The sequence below is a fragment of the Perissodus microlepis genome, chromosome 6 (assembly GCF_051167445.1).
Source record: "Perissodus microlepis isolate ML-2025 ecotype Zambia chromosome 6, ASM5116744v1, whole genome shotgun sequence".
In the NCBI taxonomy this organism is placed as follows: domain Eukaryota; kingdom Metazoa; phylum Chordata; class Actinopteri; order Cichliformes; family Cichlidae; genus Perissodus; species Perissodus microlepis.
Genome location: NC_140466.1, coordinates 4,465,523 through 4,483,947, shown reverse-complemented (window position 1 = coordinate 4,483,947; position 18,425 = coordinate 4,465,523). Strand labels below are relative to the sequence as shown.

Genomic DNA, 18,425 nt, shown 5'->3' with positions numbered 1-18,425 from the left:
TTCCTGCCGTCTGTTCTTCCTGTTCTGTCTAAAAAATAAAACAAATCTGCATTCAATTTGTGTGAAACTCAAAGAAATGTCCACAGATGTTATAATAAAATGTGTGTTTTAGGTTGTCCACCTTGACCTCAAAGGAAGCCTACTTGTCAGATTCAGTCTGTCACATTATGAGCAAGGGAAATGTGGTTTTGCATGTTACAAAGTAGTAGAAATCCATCGTGAGACAATATTAGGCAAGATGTGTAATATGAAGATATTTAATGAATGGATGAATCTAATAAATCACCAGTTCCTATACAGTTAATAAGATTCATTTTCTTGGTAACTTGAATGAAATAAACCACCAAGGACAACATCTTTCTTGTCAAATATACGTGAAAAATATTGTATGGAAGGCTCTGGGCCCAGTCTTACTTTTTTAGTAAGACCACTAAACTGATATCTGTGAGAAATAAACATCAGTATCCATGTGGCATCAGCTACCTGAGAGTTTACAAGCTGTTGACAGTTAAGAGTCAGTTTCCTGTCAAAGCTACAGGAAACTGACTATGAAAACCACTTCCTGCTCTCATGCTGCTCTTTTCTCGTACATACCTGCAGGGTATTTCTGTGTGCCAGTGGGGTGAACTGCCAGCAATATAGTCAGATGTTGTCTTTCTAATTGTGGGAAGTAATGGTGGAGTACAGCAGGACCTTTAGATTTTTCATTGGGAACATTCCTCTAGTTCACTTCTCCAGTTCTTTAAGCTATAAAATACCTGGGAAGTGGTTTTATAGGAATCACATTCACACAGTGACATTAATACAGTATCAACATGCTTATATGTGTGTTTCTATAAAGAGCTGAGTGTGTGAAAACACTGAAAGCTACATTTTTGTCTTGTTTCGTCCAGGCCCTCTAGTGGCCGGGGGCATTTGGTATCGAAAATATGCTTTGACTGTATGCGGTTAAATTTGAAACGTAATCAATGAAAACTGACTGCCTCAACATAAAAAAAATAATTAAAATTAAATGTAAAAATTAAAAGAAAAACTGTAACTGAAGTTTGAGAGTGTTTATAATGTGTGTGCTGTCTTTTAGAACTATAATCAACCTTTAACCTGACACTAGTTTAAAAGTAAAAGGGGTCCATTTAATTTTACACAACAGGATGTTTTATAATGTTATTTTGGAGCATTTTGTGGTAAATAAACTAAAACCATTTACGTATGAAAGCCCTTTATTTTAGCTAAAAGGCTAAAAGCTGAATATTTACATTATGTGATAAGAGGCTGTAATCTCAGGTTTATCACTGTGCAGTTACAAGAACACATTTTTTTATTAACATTTGAACAACAAGGGCACTGATCTGGACTCAGTGACAACAGAGAGTCTCAGTCAAGGTTGCTCTGTATATGCTAACACCGTTCTTGGCCATAAAAACCCTGAAAACCACGAATACTGATCACAACAGGATTTGAAGTTAAACATTAACAGTAAAATGAATCTTTGCTGGTGCAGAAGTATTCTTAAAGCACAACAAAAGAAGCATTTCACAAAGCAGCATGTCTGTACAACTCCTCAAAATGTTGGCAAAAATGATGAATGCTGCAGGAAGTGCTTGTTCTGTTTACAATTCGAGCCAAAAACAGCTATAACATTTGAAAATAATAGAGATAAACGGGTAAATGTGTAAATACTGTATACTTAAGTATACAATAAGTTATTAATATTTAAGATGAATCTACAGTCACAAAATCGGAAAGTATTTAGATTCATTTGTGGAGGTCACAGTGTTTGTCTTCATCTGGTGGTCGATTGATTTACTGCAGAAAAGTTTACCTTTTACCTTAACAAGAAAAATGTGGTACAGACAGCAGCTGTTTTTGATTGGCCAGCGCTGCGTCGTGGTGGGTGCGGCATCATGGGTGTCGGCAAAAAAAAGTTGCTCGCACCCATGCTGCCCGACATCATGCCAGCGCATTTTGGGGATTGCATGGGCACCGATCGGAGCGGGGCGGCCGGGGGTTCTCTGGCTGGCTGAACAGGTGTTGTGCCAAAAAGTGATTGTCTGCCAAAAACTGATTTCCGGTATTTGCCAAAAACTGACTGCTTGTATTTAAACTGCTATAAATAACTTGTTGGTCTATAATATGTGAAACATATGTCAAATGTATCCCTCATGAATGATATCACGCCATCTTCAAATCAAATCAATTTATTTATATAGCACTTTTCACAGGATAAAAACCACAAAGTGCTTCACAGTAATATAAAACAGAAACACATAAAATACATTACAATTCAAAGCTTTAAAAGTCAGTACCAAGATTTTAAAATGAATTCTAAAATGTACTGGAAGCCAGTGTAATGAGCGTAACACTGGTGTAATGTGCTCTCTTTTTCGTGTCTTAGTTAAAAGCCTTGCAGCAGCATTCTGGACTAACTGGAGACGGTCAAGATTCCTTTTGCTCAAACAAAGAAAAAGACTGTTACAATAATCTAAGTGAGATGAAATAAAAGCATGAATAACCATTTCTAACTCAGAATTAGACAGCAAAGTTCGCAGTTTCGAGATGTTTCTTAGCTGAAAAAGGCAATTCCTAATCAACTGGCGAGAGTGTTGTTCTAGGGACATGGCAGAATCAAAGATCACACCAAGGTACCTGAGGCTCAAGTGAACAGATGAGCCAAGAGAGCCAAGATGCTGTTTGATTAGAGATATCTGGTTGTCGGGGGCAATAATTAATGTTTCTGACTTCTCAGAGTTCAACTGTAAGTAGTTGTCACCAAGCCACTGTTCAATGGAAGCTAAACATTTAATTAAAGAGGACAGTTTATGGACTTCCATTGGCTTAAAATAGCAATAGAGCTGAATATCATCAGCATAGAAGTGATAACACACCTCAGGGAACTGCCTGATTATAAGTCCTAGAGGTAACATGTACAAAAGAAAAAGAATAGGACCCAGAACTGAACCCTGCGGTACCCCACATGTCAGATCCTTAGAATGTGACATAAACCGATTCGCAAAAACACTAAAAGATCTGTTGGAGAGGTACGACCGAAACCACTCCAGAGCCAGACCGGACACACCGACTATGTCCCGGAGCCTGTTAATCAGGATGGTATGGTCAATGGTGTCAAAGGCAGATGTCAAGTCCAACAAAACCATGACTGAGGATGCTCCGGAGTCAGCTGACATCATAATGCCACTAGAGACTTTAAGTAATGCGGTTTCTGTTGAGTGACTAGACGCACTCATCAAATGTCAGCTTTGTGATGTCAGCTTTATTATTCTAGAACCCGAGAATTCAAACTGTAGACAGACTTTCGTCGTGAAGAAGTTTCAGCAGTTAATCAATACTTGGAAATAATTTGAAAAACGTGCAGTTTGCAATTGTGCTAAACGGTAAAGACATGACAGAATTTAGTGAAGTGAACAGAAGGAAATCTGTGGAAATCATTTTGTTGCTCCAACCGGATAAGGTAAAAAAAACAAAACAAAAAATCAAAAAAACGAAGGAAACAAAACAAAGTTGAGCATTTAGCATTTTTGGATAAATTACTTTTATTCCTGATCAAATAAGCTTCAGTACATTGCTATATAAAATGTCAAATTGTTAATATACTGTATATTGTTAGTGTGACATATCACACATATATTTTTGTCTTATCAGTTGTTGGATTTCATTAGTGAACTGTAGTGCAAAGCATTTAACAGTGACGATTTTAAAATCCCATTGCAGAACATTTTGTTATTGTGTCAAAGATTTCTAAAAACCTGACTGCCTTTTCTTTCTAGATGTTGGAGGAAATGGGAGAATTGGATTGCAGGCATTTGAAATTGCCTCTTCTGACCCTGGAAAATCTTGGAAAAATCATCACCCCCTATGTGAAAGGTGTTTCAGAGGAGTAAGTCACACATTTAAAGCCATCAAGCTTACAAGCAGCAAAAATGATCACTAATACACACGTATACTCTGATTAAATGTTTGTTTTCTCAACTATTTATCTTTTTTTCATCTTTTAGTCAGTGGGCGTCTTTAGCCGATGGTGACCCTGGATCAAAAGTTGTCATTCTGTTGTCCAACATGTGCCATGCGATTATAGAAGAAATTAGCGCCTTGGTCCTGGAGGTTGTAGAACCTCAGGTTCTTGCCAAGGGGCACAATCATGCATGTGGAGATAAGGTAAGTTTGCAGGATGGGTGCAGCTGCTGCAGAGTAACAGAAAATAATATTCAAGCCAGCTTCAGAAACACCCTTCATCACTGTTTTGGTGAAGCCCTGTCCATGGCACAAGGTAAGTCCCACAACTCGGATATATTAGTAAAGCTGTTTTCAACACGTCGCTGGCTCGTATCACAGGGCCAGCTCCTACCCCAAAAACTCATGGCTCAGTGACAGGTATGAGCATTATACAAATGGTGTATAATGTGACTGAGATTTTTGAATGCATCTTGAATGTCAGCAGACAAATCACAGACAAGGCATCTGACAGCATGACATGCTCAGACTCTAACTGTAAGCAGACTTGCTGTCTAGATGTGGAGGAGGAGGAAGATGCAGAAATCCCACAAATAAGTGACTGTTCCTTAGAGAATTCATTGTGCACGGATAATCTGAGTCCTCCTCCAACTCCAGAGCTCCCTAAGTATTCAGAAACATTTGTCCCTTCAGCATTGATTTTAGCCTGCCAGGAGAATTCTTCTCCAAGTCTGGAGTCTCCTGACTGTCCAGTCAACATGACCTTTCTTACCGTGCTTCTTGCTAAGTTAGTCGACCATATCGCATCAAAAACCAGAACATCCATACTAAACGGACCTGAGTCAATTACTGGGTGGTGTAACAATGAGGGCTGAAAAAGAACTGGATTCCATTCCCCCACCAAGTGTTGAAAACCTGCACATCCCCATCTATAAAAAGCTGTGCAAGGAGTTTGGATCCAAATACTTGTTGCAGGCTGCCATGGAATCTGGTGACGAAGCATTTGAGATTGCTGTTTCAGAGGTTTTAGTGTCACAGCTCCAGAAATCTTTAGTAAGGTCAAAGAATTCTGGGATGATATGGAGAGTTGTCCAGGATGGTAAACTTTCTCCAGTGCGTGAGATTCCAACACCAGAGTCCCCCAGTGAAGAAAGTAGTGAACAAAAAATACCCCTGCCTTCAAACACATCACCAGCCAGTACTCTCAAGAAGAGTACTGGCTGGTTTTCTCGTCTTTTCAACACGCTCAATAGAGCCCTGGACAGTGACATTCACAGACTTGACTATACAGTGACAAACCCACCGGTCTGGACAAACCCTGTTCTGTAATTTTTATCTTAAACTGATCTGAGGCTCATTTCTCAAGATAAAAATAAATGCAATGTAGGGCTTGTTAAAATACCTCTTAGACAGTTAAGTTAACAAAGGAGATCTGGAATTTTAAAAAGACCTACAAACAATCATCTTTTCAAAAGTTGGGACATGTGCAACTATTTAAAAATAGTGCACAGATAATGATTATTGGACACATAAGCTGTAATGTTAAATGTAATACATTGGATAATTTAAAAAAATGCTAATTTGGCTTTTTTCAAAACACAAGGTAAGACAAGAGTACACTCACCATGTGTCTGTCACTGGCCAGTTGTTAATGTCTCTCCTAAATTAGCTCAGCTTGTTTAAACTAGTGTCCAGAATACTTTTGTCATCTGAATGAATGTACCAGCTTTTTGGAAAGATGGTTCTCTTTTCCATCACCCCCAACCGGTCGCGGCAGATGGCCGCCCCTCCCTGAACCTGGTTCTGCCGAATGTTTCTTCCTGTTAAAAGGGAGTTTTTCCTTCCCACTGTCGCCATGTGCTTGTTCATAGGGGATCATCTGATTGTTGGAGGGTTTTTTTGTAGGGTCTTTGCCTATGGTGCTATATCTCTATAACATCGTACTGAATTCTAAGCACCATAGTGGTTCTGTGGGTGATCATCAGAGGAAGGTTTAGGAGTATTTTGCTCCCTCAGCCGCTCTCTGGGGTTCATCCTGTGTTCCTGGCTTTCCTCCAGATTCTCCTATTGGAAATTCCAAATTTATTACAAAAAACAATTGGAAAATAAAAGACAACAACAACTGAAAAATAACTTGGATCTGTTTTTTTCTCTCTTACTATTTTTAAAGCTTTTAGGCTGCTGCATGTTTTAATCACTGTGAGAATAGGCTCTGATTTCAGTGGAGATTCAGTTTACTCAGCATCACAAACATGCTTGTAGACGTTTTTTCACCATTTCACAATTATTCTGTTTGTTGTTAATTAAAAAAGTAAATAATAATCTAACAGTTATAGCAGTATTGTGCAAAAGTCTTGAACTACCCCAAATTTTTTTATATAGAAACATAAACACACATAAATAGTTACAATGCTATTATGATACATTGTGAGACACCATTGTGATCTGACATTCCATCCTATACTATGACATTGTCTTTGGTGCTCAGCTGAACTGTCAATAGTACATGATTTAGGAATTTATATAAAAATATTTGCCTATAACTTATAAATGTTGGCACTCACAGTGGCCTAGGCATTGTTTAGTTAAAGTTTCATCAAGATTGGGTCACTTGTCTTGGAGGAAATAGGGAACATACAAACATATAAGGCTAAATATGTTTTGAGACTACAGACAGATTTTTTGGGTCAAGAATTGCTTTAAAAAGCTTTTTTAATAGTAAAAGACGACATGGTTTAGTCAAACAGTTTTGTAATGATTTAACTAAACACTAGATGGAGACAAACATTTGGATTCACACAAACTGAACTATATGCCAGACACTGGTTTTATAAAAGTAAATGAAATTTAATATCATGAAGGTTCACATTTATTTGTTAACTAAAACACGGTTTAATTAGTGTCTAAACAACCTTAAAGTTTTGCAGTGAGTTTTGGAAAAGAAGACAGCAAGATGGCAACCTTTAATCATTTACAGAATTGGACATTTTTCAACAATTTTTCTTAATTTGAAAATAAAAATCAACCCATTATGAACAATATTTATGCCAATAAGATATAATGTACTTTATGTAACTGCCACTGAAGGGTGTCAGAGAGGAATACCTCAGGATCTTCCAAACTCCAGGGACGCGTGCCAAAGCTCTGATGAAGATGATGGTATGACAGAGTTCAGACAGCAGTTCTAATAATAAGAATGTCTAATACACCTCTTCCTGCAGACAATGTTCCCTCTAACCTTTCATGTGTCTGAGCAAACACACAAACTCCCTGACCCAGGCCCATGGACCTGATGGGCCTGGGTCAGGGCTCATGCATTGTTCTTGGGTTTAATGAGTATTATAATTTCTATCTGACTATGTGGATTGTTTATTGTTGTTGTTGGTGTGATCTGCTCCTGGTCCCTTGTTTCCCTGTCTCTGTGTTTGGGTGTGTGTGTTGCAGTGTGTGAGTTTTGCTGCCATACCAGGCCTGGAGAGTCTTCAGCCTTTGAGCCAGCCACACCTGGTTTAATCAGCCACCTGTTGTGGATCGTCAAGGAAACACTACTCAAGAGAGGATCGGAGAGGCAGCCAGTGCGGGATTGTTAAACTAGGAACATAGTCAGTGCTCTTGCTCTGTTTACTGTGTTCTCTGAACTTTTCCTGTTGGAATGGTTAAAGTGTTTTTGTCGGCCGGTGGATGGGACGGTACTCACTGTGGACTCTCTCGTTTCCAGGTGGATTGTGGAAACGTGTGGCGGTAGCGGCACACTGTTGTACAAAGGCACCGAGGAGGACTAAACACTTACCACGGATCACGGCACGGGGATTAGGAACGAGCGCTCAGAGAACACAGACACTGTGGATTGTTGGCACTGTTTTATAGTTTCTTTTCATTGTAAATAAACGCACCATCTCCATTCAGAAAGTCCTGCATTTGGGTCCTACTTTCCCCGCACTGTGACAGGACCACTGTGAGCAACATCACACGTGTGCACTGTGGTCACGCCAGCATCGCATCCATCCAAGTTACATAGTTTATCAAAAGAATCAAATTACAGCATTTACATTTCTGTTAGAATGTTTTAATTAAGTTCTTTAGCCCACTGACAATGAAAATTACAAAGGTCTTCTTCATGACCCGTGTAGTATGTTAATGCTATTGGAAGTATAAATATGTCATTTTAGCTAAGGCAAAACATGAACTGCCAACCAAACCAACTATAAACTCCAATTTTGAAAACACACTTAACATTTTTAATGTAAAGCTCTGACTTGTATTATGAGTATGAGCCAGTGTGTGAAGCTCCTGCTGTGGTCTGTGGGAGAGTCCTGTAACTCTTTATATACTGTATTTTGCAGACAAAGACATGATTATTTGCATTTCTACTACTCATAAACTAGTGACAGTATTATACTCCCTGAGTACTGCTGTCTTCCCAATCTGCCTCAAGGCCACCATCATCGCTCCTGTGCCAAAGAAGTTCTTTGTGTCCTGCCTCGGTGACTACCGTCCCGTTGCACTCACACCCATCATGATGAAGTGCTTCAAGAGGCTCGTCATGAGGCTCATTAAGACCCTGCTGCCACTCCACTGACTATCACCCCAACCGGTCAACAGAGGATGCCATTACCACCAACCTACATCTGGCCTCACCCACCTGGACAATAAAGACACATATGTACAAATGCTGTTCATAGATTTCAGTTTAGCGTTCAACACGATCATTTCTCAGCACCTGATTGGAAAACTGAGCCTGCTGGTCCTGCACGCCGCCCTCTGCAACTGGATCCTGGACTTTCTGACGGAGAGACCTCAGACAGTCTGGATCAGTAACAGCATCTCCAACACCACAACACTGAGCACTGGAGCCCCTCAGGGCTATGTGCTCAGCCCACTGCTGTTCACTCTGCTGACTCACGACTGTGCAGCAATGCACAGTTTGAACCACATCATCAAGTCTGCTGATGACATGACTGTGCTGTGTCTCATCAGCAAGAAAGACAAGTCAGCATACAGAGAGGAGTTGCAACAGTTAATGGACTGGTGTAGAGTCAACAACCTGTCTGTGAATGTGGACAGAACAAAAGAGATGATTGTTGACTTCAGGGGAGCACAGAGATATCACTGTCCACTTAACATCGTTGGATCCTCTGTGGAGCTCATTGAGAGCGCCAAATTCCTTGGTGATCACAGAACACCAAAGCAGAGAACCTGTCCTGGTCCCCCAAAACCAGCTCAATAGCTACGAAAGCCCAATAGCGTCTCTACTTCCTGCAAAAGCTGAGAAAAGCCCATCTCCCATTAACCCCTTCTCACCTCTCTTCCCTCTATCACTGACACCCGCTCCATCCACAAAGCCACCAGCATTGTGGAGGACCGCACACACCCCTCACACACACTCTTCATCCTGCTGGCTTCTGGCAAAAGGTACCAGAGCATTCAGGCCCTCAATGCCAAACTGTGAAACAGTTCCTTCCCCCAAACTGTCAGACACATGAGCACTCAGGTTCTGGACTGACACAAACACACATACCTTCATTCATGTCACTGGCTCAAAAACGTATCTGCATGAACACACACACACACACACACACACACACACACACACACACACACACACACACACACACATTCATACATCCCATTACTTCAAGTACTTTTTGCACAATGCTCAGTCTTTTTGCACAACCCATTGTTGCACTTTTCTGCTGCACTGTTGTGTCTACACTGTTGTGTGTCTCTATCGTTCAATGTTTGAACACTTGCACTTCATGTAGTTCTGTGTGGACTGTCTATTATATGTAGCACCATTATCTTGGAGGAACGCTGTCTTGTTTCACTGTGTACTGTACCACTGTACATGGCTGAAATGACTACATAGCCGCTTGATTTGACTTGACTTAAATTTATCTTCATTAACTAATGTGTTAAACAACTAATTGAGTTCTTCTTCTTCCACCTGCTCCCTTTAGAGGTGACCTCAATCTCACCCCATCCCTTGCATCCTCCTCTGTCACATCAACCTTCTGCATGTCCTCCTTTATAGCATCCATGAATCTTCTGTCTTCCTCTTTTTTATTTCCTAGCAGTTACATATTTAACATATGTCCAAATGATCTGAAATGTACCTCTTGTACTTTTTTCAAACCACTCAACCTGAGCTGTCCCTCAGATGTATTCATTTCTATTCACCTGAGTTGGCTCAGGTGAATAGAAATGACTTTGGTGCTGGGCTGGTGAAAAGTGACTTTTTGGAAAATAACTGTAATGTATTCACAACATTATTTTGCAGCATCGCTGAGACAGTGCCTAATCTTACATCTTTGTGTAAGTATTACACAATGCTGTTAGTACTACACACGTAAAGCAGCTGTAAGAGACCAGCACCAAACAACTTTTCTTTGTAGGGTAAACTTCTCAGGATGAGGCCAGAAACTGTAGACAACTAAGTAAAAGTAATTAAACTCAAAAACTCTAAAATTTAAGCTATATAAACCACTTAAAATACGTATGGACCCTGTTTGCACTCACAAATTAACATGATCTAACTCATAACAGAAACACCAGTAATCTGGACAGATAAGGTGGTAGCCCCCTTTTTGGCACATAAGTTCCTCCTTTTTGTCCTCTCTTTCTTTACATCCTCCTAATAATCATTCATACTTATATATATATATTGACCTCTATGGCAGAGTGAGAGCCACATAGGCAGTTAGAGTAAACCAGGCCCTTTACCTGTCACCTGCATATGTTTTCTATGTCAGTGAATGATCAAATATTCAAATTTCTTGTGCCCTCTACCCCCACACAAACACTTTTGAAAATTCTTTAATCACCCCGATCTACGTAAACTTTAAATTAAGAATCAAGTCAGAATAATAATAAAAACGTCCTCGTGTCAACTGAATTATCATTTTATTGCAGAGAACATGAACTACAGTGCACACACAGCCCATAAGGGGCATTTACAGCTTATGCAACCAGCACAGCGTCATCTGTCAGATTAACACAGCTTGTTTCACCTGCTGTACCGTAAAACTCCCAATATTTAGAGCTAAAATGTAAAACGTAAAAGCAGAGAAGCATTTATTTTTTATTTTTTTTATTTAATGTTTTCAGAATTGCAATGATAATACTGACTGTCCTCTGCTGTGTGTCCTTCACTTGAACAGAAGAGGTCGGGCACGCTGCGGGTTTTATGAAAGAGGTGGAAAAAAACTGAGCTTAGAAAACGGGGAGGAGCGACGGTACCACAGGCATGACAGCGAGGGAGGGAGACCGTCTCCTGTGTCCAAACACCATCTACTTATAGGCGTGATTTAACAGCGAGCTATAAGGGATATTCAGTTTGTTGATCTTGGGATGCTCGTCGCTGTGAGGCTCTGAGGAGGACTCGCCAAAGGGTTTGATAAATATTCCGGCTTAATGGCCAGCTAGCATAACAAAGCTAACTGCTGTTAGCCGCTGGAGCCGGAGAAGTGTAGAGCCGAAGAGGGAAATGGCGTGAGTTCCGTCGGATAGCCCTCACAGAAGAAACGACCACTGACAAGAATCAACCTGTTAACAACATTTCTTTACCTTTCTAAATCACAGGTAAGATCCGTTAATTTGATGTGTGTCAAGATAATATCGACTTATAAAGTTAGCGGTAGTTACGCGGCTAGTCTCAGCGAGCACTGTTTGTGTGGCAGCTAGCAAGCCGTCGTTTCAAATGCTGTTAACCACTATGAGTCAGTACCGAAATCCCCATCTTTTTTTTCTTTAAAAAATATTTGTTTAATATTTTTTTAAAAGTGTTGAAAATTGAGGACAAAAAAGTCAGTTTTGGATTAGTTAAAACTGTGTCGTTACAAATAGTTCCTTTAAGCAGAAGACCAAAACAAGCTAGAACAAAAAACAAAAACGAGTAAACCGTGAGAAGAGGCTGCTTAAAATCAGTGGGAAGCGATCAGTAAAGATGGTTGGGTACTAAACTTAACGGGCATATCGGTCACTGAAGTCTCCTAATTAGCACGTTCTGAAGTAATTGTCTTGTTTGTGTCTTTGAAATTGCCAACAGATCCTGAAGCATGACGGTAATTATGTACTGCAGTAGCAATCGTCAAGACATGTGGTGTTTAGCAAAGGGATACTGTAGCAGTATGTATCCTGTGTGACCTAGACTGGTTATTATTAGTCTGTCCGCCCTGATCCCTTTATTAAGTAGTGCAGGGACGTTGGCTCACACCCCTCCTTGCAGACATATACCCATCAAAGCATAGCAGGAGTTACAGACATGTAGCAACACGCTGAGCAAAAACACATGAAATCCAAGGACTGATCTGTACTTTTTTAATTTAAATTGACTCTCATGCTGTTCTCTCTGTGTTAGTGCTCTAAGTCAGGAGTGTCACACCCAGTTTGTGGGTCTCAAATGGGCCTGACAAATAACACAACACAACTCCTGGGTCAGATTCAAACTTTTTTTTTTTTTTTAAAAACTGCAACTATAAGCCCACGTGAAAGACCTCTTACCCTACTCCCCAGAAAAACAAATGCCAGATATCATTAGTTAGTACTTGTTAAATCCTTTTTTTTTTTTTTCTTTTTTTTTTAAAAGCAATTTTTTTAGACAGTGGGAGAAATCTCAGGTTTTCCTCATGTCACAGCTGTAAGTTACAGTTCAAAGAAGTGGAAATGCCCTGGGCTGCATATTTGATGCACCACTGCTCTAGTTGTTTACCTTACCTTGCTGTTTTATATTTAAATAGACAGGATTTTTTTCCTGTATTAAAACTGAACTGGACTAAAATATATTTTTATCCATCTTGGTGATTTTCCTTTGGAACCCCAAAGCTTCTCTGTTGTGCACAAACATTTTTGATGGGTAGGGAAAACCTTGTTAGAGTGCTGTCATGTGCAGCTTTGACCCAAGCTTCTGCAGCTGATGTTAGCATAGTTATACTCCTGTAGTTTGCAGTGATAAGCCATTGCAGCAGCACTGCTTATGTGATAAAGTAGTAAGAAATGCTGCATCCATTGATCAGCGAGGGCCTTGGTCAGGAGAGTTCCCTTCAGATAAGGAAACACACACACACACACACACAGCAGCACTTGGCTTCACTCGGCATCACGCCATCAGTCAGCCAAAACACAGCTCATCCTAATTGCACATCAAGCCTCTCGTTGAAGGACCAGATGCAGCTATAATGCTGTAATTTTAGCACTTAGCAAGTGGTTATTCTAAAGAATGACTCAGATACAGCCCCGCTTCTTAGATTTCTTCCCCAAATGTCTGTAATCACTGCTGATTGATTTTGATCTTATGTTCTTCTGTTCAGATCGTTGGCATAATCCCAATCATGGTGCAGAAATACCAGTCACCTGTGCGGGTGTACAAGCATCCCTTTGAGCTGGTGATGGCGGTAAGTGTTTTTATCTTTACTCGCAGTACACCACCTGTCCACATGTATTTTGTATGCAATAGATGCAGTTATGCAATGTACACAGGTGGTTGCTTCAAAGGTTTGGAGTTAGTCACTGAATTATGCACCTTACATGTGAGTAGCTCAGAGATTGAAAATGCATGCAGTCTGTTTTGTGTTACTGTCTTGAAGAAGCCAATGATTAACTGCAACGATAAACTGTAGCGTAGCTAAAAGAGAACATCCTCAATAGCCTGTTTGGAAGGTTTGTAGACCTCTCCGCAAGGTTTTTACAGACGTAGGCTTGGTCGTTTCAAAGTAATCCTGTGAAGAGACAGATAAAAGGCACTAAATGATGCCTCCCACTCAGCTTTAGATTTGGTAGATAATTAGGAGGTCAAACCCATGCAAGGAACACTCACACTCATGGGCCATGGGCCATATCGTGGCTCAAGAGTTGGGAGTTCGCCTTGTAATTGGAAGGTTGCCGGTTCGAGCCCCGGCTTGGACAGTTTCGGTCGTTGTGTCCTTGGGCAAGACACTTCACCCGTTGCCTACTGGTGGTGGTCAGAGGGCCCGGTGGCGCCAGTGTCCGGCAGCCTCGCCTCTGTCAGTGCGCCCCAGGGTGGCTGTGGCTACAATGTAGCTTGTCATCACCAGTGTGTGAATGTGTGTGTGAATGGGTGGATGACTGGATGTGTAAAGCGCTTTGGGATCCTTAGGGACTAGTAAAGCGCTATACAAATACAGGCCATTTACCATTTACCATGTAGCCCCCTGAAACAGCTGACTGCCTCATGTGGCTTGTCATCTTGTGGTTTAAGATCTGTTCATTTGTTCAGTAAGATGTAGAACCACTGTGCACACTTGTTGGTAGCTGAATGTACAACAAGACTGTGTTTTTATGGCAAACTGAAAGTCCCACCAGTCTTTGTGCTGGTAGTCTGCTTGCAGCATAAAAAATTCCCTGCCCTGATTTGCTTTTAGTGTGTTTTTTGTACACTGTCAGTCACGAGTGCCTGTGTCAAGTGCACAGAATGGATTTGCTTGTTCCTCTCTTCTTTTTGCGCTTTTCTAAATGGGTGTCTTAGAAGTGTTCCTAGTGCCATTTGTGTTCTCCATCCCTCAAATGTGGACTTGTTCTGTTACCCTTTTTTGGCATTTAGCCTGCCTCACAAATTCACTAATCTCTCCTTGCTGGAGAGCTGCAGGGGCAGGAGATTGGTTGATGTAAGAGTTTGTTCACAGGAAAACAGAACTGACTAAACCCCTATGGTGTAATAGCTTTTCCTGCTGTGGTGTCATGACAACTCTGGGTCTGTAACATGAATCAGATTCACTTGTCATAGCAATGGTCTGTCATTTAAGTGAGACCTGTTTTGCTTTTACACGGAGAAAAGAATGAGGCAAACGGCTCTGTAAAAACAAGCCCAATGGATGCTTTGCTCAGCAGTGCTTTGACCTCAGCTGCTGCTTGTCAGTAATGTGGTATCAGTACACGTTTGCAGGCACTCGCTCTGATTATACAACCACCAGTTTTAGACAAACAGCTCTACTGTGCTGATAACGTCAGCAATATGTACTTTTTTCTTAATTATCTATTTAAATTCCTGCATGAAGTTGGTTTGTAGTTTCACCTCCCTTCAGCACTGTGTTGTGCTGCAGGTGCAGTTTTCTTTAAATGGAAATCAGCTTTCGACACGGACAAGAACCAGGATGCAGGAACACTAAATCTCCTTAGCACAGGCTGGACTGAGCAGCAGGCAAAGAGATGGCTATAAATAGCTGGCCCGTACCCACACCTGGTTGTACACACGCAGCCAAAGGGGGGAAATGGTAATAATAGTGAAACTGACTTGTATGTAATTTGTAAGCCCCAGATAATCCACCCCGTGTGCTTTTTGAAGATGGGACAAAACTAATGGAGTAACCCCTTGATGTTTTTAAACTAGGCCAGCAACAGACGGCGGACCTCTTTAGCTTTTAATTTTGTATTGTATGACATTATGACTCATGCACAATACGGTGTTGGTAATTTGAATTATTGCTGGGGTAAAATGGACATTGCAGTCAGTTTGAAGCTGAGTTTGCATTTGGAGTCTCTTCCCCTCCCTGTGACTTTTCTCTGCAGTGAGTGTTTTTGCAGACACTGCAGAGCAGACTTAATGGTGCGTCACAACCCTTGGTGGCTCTTTTTTTTTTTTTTTTTTTTTTTATAAACCAAGTGAAACCTCTCCTCTCACTTCCGCTATAGTAGTAGGTCTGTCACCACAGCAGTACAGTTATACAGCAATAAGAACATCCTGGGCTTGTGGGAAGCCAACATGAACACCGATGTCTACTTCTGATGCACTGTACCAACACAGACCAGGTTCTTTGTGTGAGGACCGCTTTCATTTTTGGTTTACGTCCGTGGTGTCAAACAAAGTGTGGGAACCATTCTAACAGATTTTTATTTGCTTCCATACAGTTGTATTTTTTGCAGTGTGGAAAAACTGGGACATATTTAACTTGAGATATGTCAGACTGCTCATCAAGTTTGTAAAGCTAAAGAAATGTTAGGGTTTTCTGTGTGTACTTAAACATATTTACAGAAAGAGAATCAGCTTAGAGGGCTTTTTATTGGTTATTATGCAATGGATGTAGTGTGTGGCCCACTCAAAATCAAATTGGGATTTCTGTGGCATGCAGATTACAATGAGTTTTACACCCATGCTTTACATGGAATTATGCAGGGTATGTCCAAATAACTAAGATCTGTTCATTTCCCTGTATTGACCGTGCTATTCGTTCTTATGGTTCCTTTTGCCAGAGGCTTCTGAAAAATTTGCCAGTAATGGCTTATTCTTCTGGTCTGGTAGGGGATTATATTTGACACTTAGCTTTGAGGAATTTGGTGCTTTCTGTCCACTTGAGTCTGTTGTTTGGTTACTGTTAGTGCTTTGAAAAACCCTTTTACTGAGCTAAAAACTGAGGCTCCATGTTCTCCTCTGAAAGCCACACGCTGCATTCTTTTTGTCAAGATGAAATACCGCCTCTCTTCTCTTAACCCTGAGAAGCCACTCGGCTCACTGACAGGTGCTATCAGAGAGTTTCCAAGATCTATCTAACACTGCTGTGGTTTCATTGTGCTGTTGCATAAATCAGGCTCGAGTCACAGATGCCCTTTAGCTGTTTTTGTTCTGCAGCATTTACTGCACCTTCTTCTGAACATGGATTCTCAGTATTCCCAGTGTTGGTGACATGTGTTGCAGTGTCTCTGTTATTGCACGTATCAGCTCCTGCAGCTGCTTTGGAGCTGGAATGCAATGCAGTTGACCTTAAATGTGCAGTCATGCCCAACTCTGCTTGTTGTTGTTCAAATCTGACTTTAAATCAGTCCTTTGAAAGTAACTGTTAAGGGAATAGTGTGTATCGTAGAGTGGTGTTATACCTGTTTTGATTTGTTTTGTTGGCACTGTGAAGCACATTGCAGTGTAATTGCCAAAGATTATCCAAATAAACTTGTCAGAACTACACATGGCAGGTAACTAAAGCTTCAGCTTTATTCTCCTCCCTGATTTTTAAGAAATTGTGAGTCACTGGTGAGAAATGTTCAGTATGCATCCTAATAAAACATAATTAACTTCTTTGGTAGGTAACTCAATCACAAAACCTCTTGTCCGTTGGAAAGCACAGCTCAGTTGGTGGCTTTGTATCAGCAATTGCCTACTGGGTTTGTTTGAGCTGTCTAAAAGTACACAAACATTGATGTGCATTAGTATTGACCTTGATAACCTTCTTATCTCTCCACAAAGTGGGTCTGTTTCTCTATTACTGAAGTAAGGAAATATATCAGCATTTTTTTTTTTTTTTAAATTTCCCTTGGCCACAGCAATCCCTTGTTTCTCTGTCCACATCTCAATAACAGGAAATATAGTTGTTGCTGCTGTTATCGCACCAGTCCAGTCTCAGAGCCTCCAGTTTATCCTCAGGGAGTCACAGTGGAATGTCAAAAACGCAACGCAATACACCCCTTGCTGCTGTTTTATGCCTGCGGGGAGGGTTGTTTCTAGAACACATCCACAGATGAAGAATGACTTCAACAGCCACAGGAGAAATAAAAATTTGGCTGACCCTGGAGTAGTTATTATCCACTAAGTCCATGCTGTTATAGTTGAGCTTAAAGGACAATAACTATTCCTGAAGTCCCTCAGCTCCCAGATTAATACTCATGCTACAGAGGGAGAGAGGGTATTAAACGAATGAAAGCCCTTCGCTAGCCTGACCTGCTCCATGGAAACATATGCGTCTGTGGCTAATCCACAAAGACAAAGTGCTCTGGTCCTGTTCTCCAATCCCAGCAGAGTTTCTGTGGAGAAAAAACAGGATGTTCCATGTTGGTACAATACCTACTGGAATTACAGGCAGCAACGACGCGGGAAACGTGCTTCTTAGTGACTTAACTCTCCTTATTAGTTAGAGCACCAAAAAGATACAGTGTACTTTAGATAATTAATGTTTTCACGGTGAGCTTCAGAATGAAACTGGATTGTTTTAAAGATGATTAGAATATGAACAAGACATTTTACAATTGTCAAAATGTGGCATAAATGCATTAAAGAAAGTTTTGTAATCAGATGATACAAAGGACGAGAGGAAATGTAGCAGGGTAAACTAAACTTGCGGGTCTTAAAGGATGCCACAAGAAGAAAGGGGGGAAGAGACTGAAGAGAAAAATGAGGGGCCCAGATGGTGTTAACTACTTACTAAACTGAACTTGACCTACAAATACAGTCACCTAGGGCTACAGCAGCGTGACGTCCGATTCTCTGAATTTCAGTTTTTGTTTTTTGCTTTTTTTTCTCTCCGTGGGACGAACACTGTTAGAGTTGAAGGTTGAGGTTGGAGAGTGAAAGCATGTATCGCACACTTACTTCACTGGTACACACAACACAAAGGTACACCGGAACCTGGTGTTTGTTGTGTGAAGCTGGTACCTAATAGAGATGGCACGATACCACTTTTTTATGTCCGATACCGATATCATAAATTTGGATATCTGCCGATACCGATATGAATCCGATA

At 40.8% G+C, this 18,425-nt stretch overlaps 1 protein-coding gene and 1 pseudogene across 3 annotated transcripts in view; both read left to right on the top strand.

The window, feature by feature from the left end:
• Nucleotides 1-3,762: 3,762 nt before the first annotated feature.
• On the top strand, nt 3,763-11,156 carry LOC146384862 (uncharacterized; annotated as a pseudogene).
• A 20-nt stretch (nt 11,157-11,176) lies between these two features.
• The window catches only part of LOC146384861 (SEC14-like protein 1), a 37,675-nt gene continuing 30,426 nt past the window's right edge, over nt 11,177-18,425 (top strand). The window contains exons 1-3 of one of the 3 annotated variants that reach the window (XM_084930279.1): nt 11,177-11,547; nt 12,014-12,029; nt 13,275-13,358. In XM_084930279.1, coding sequence (XP_084786405.1) covers nt 12,024-12,029; nt 13,275-13,358 — 90 coding nt within the window. In that variant the 5' untranslated portion in view covers nt 11,177-11,547; nt 12,014-12,023. The remainder of the gene's footprint in view (nt 11,548-12,013; nt 12,030-13,274; nt 13,359-18,425) is intronic. The other 2 variants (XM_084930282.1, XM_084930281.1) reach the window with 2 other exon arrangements.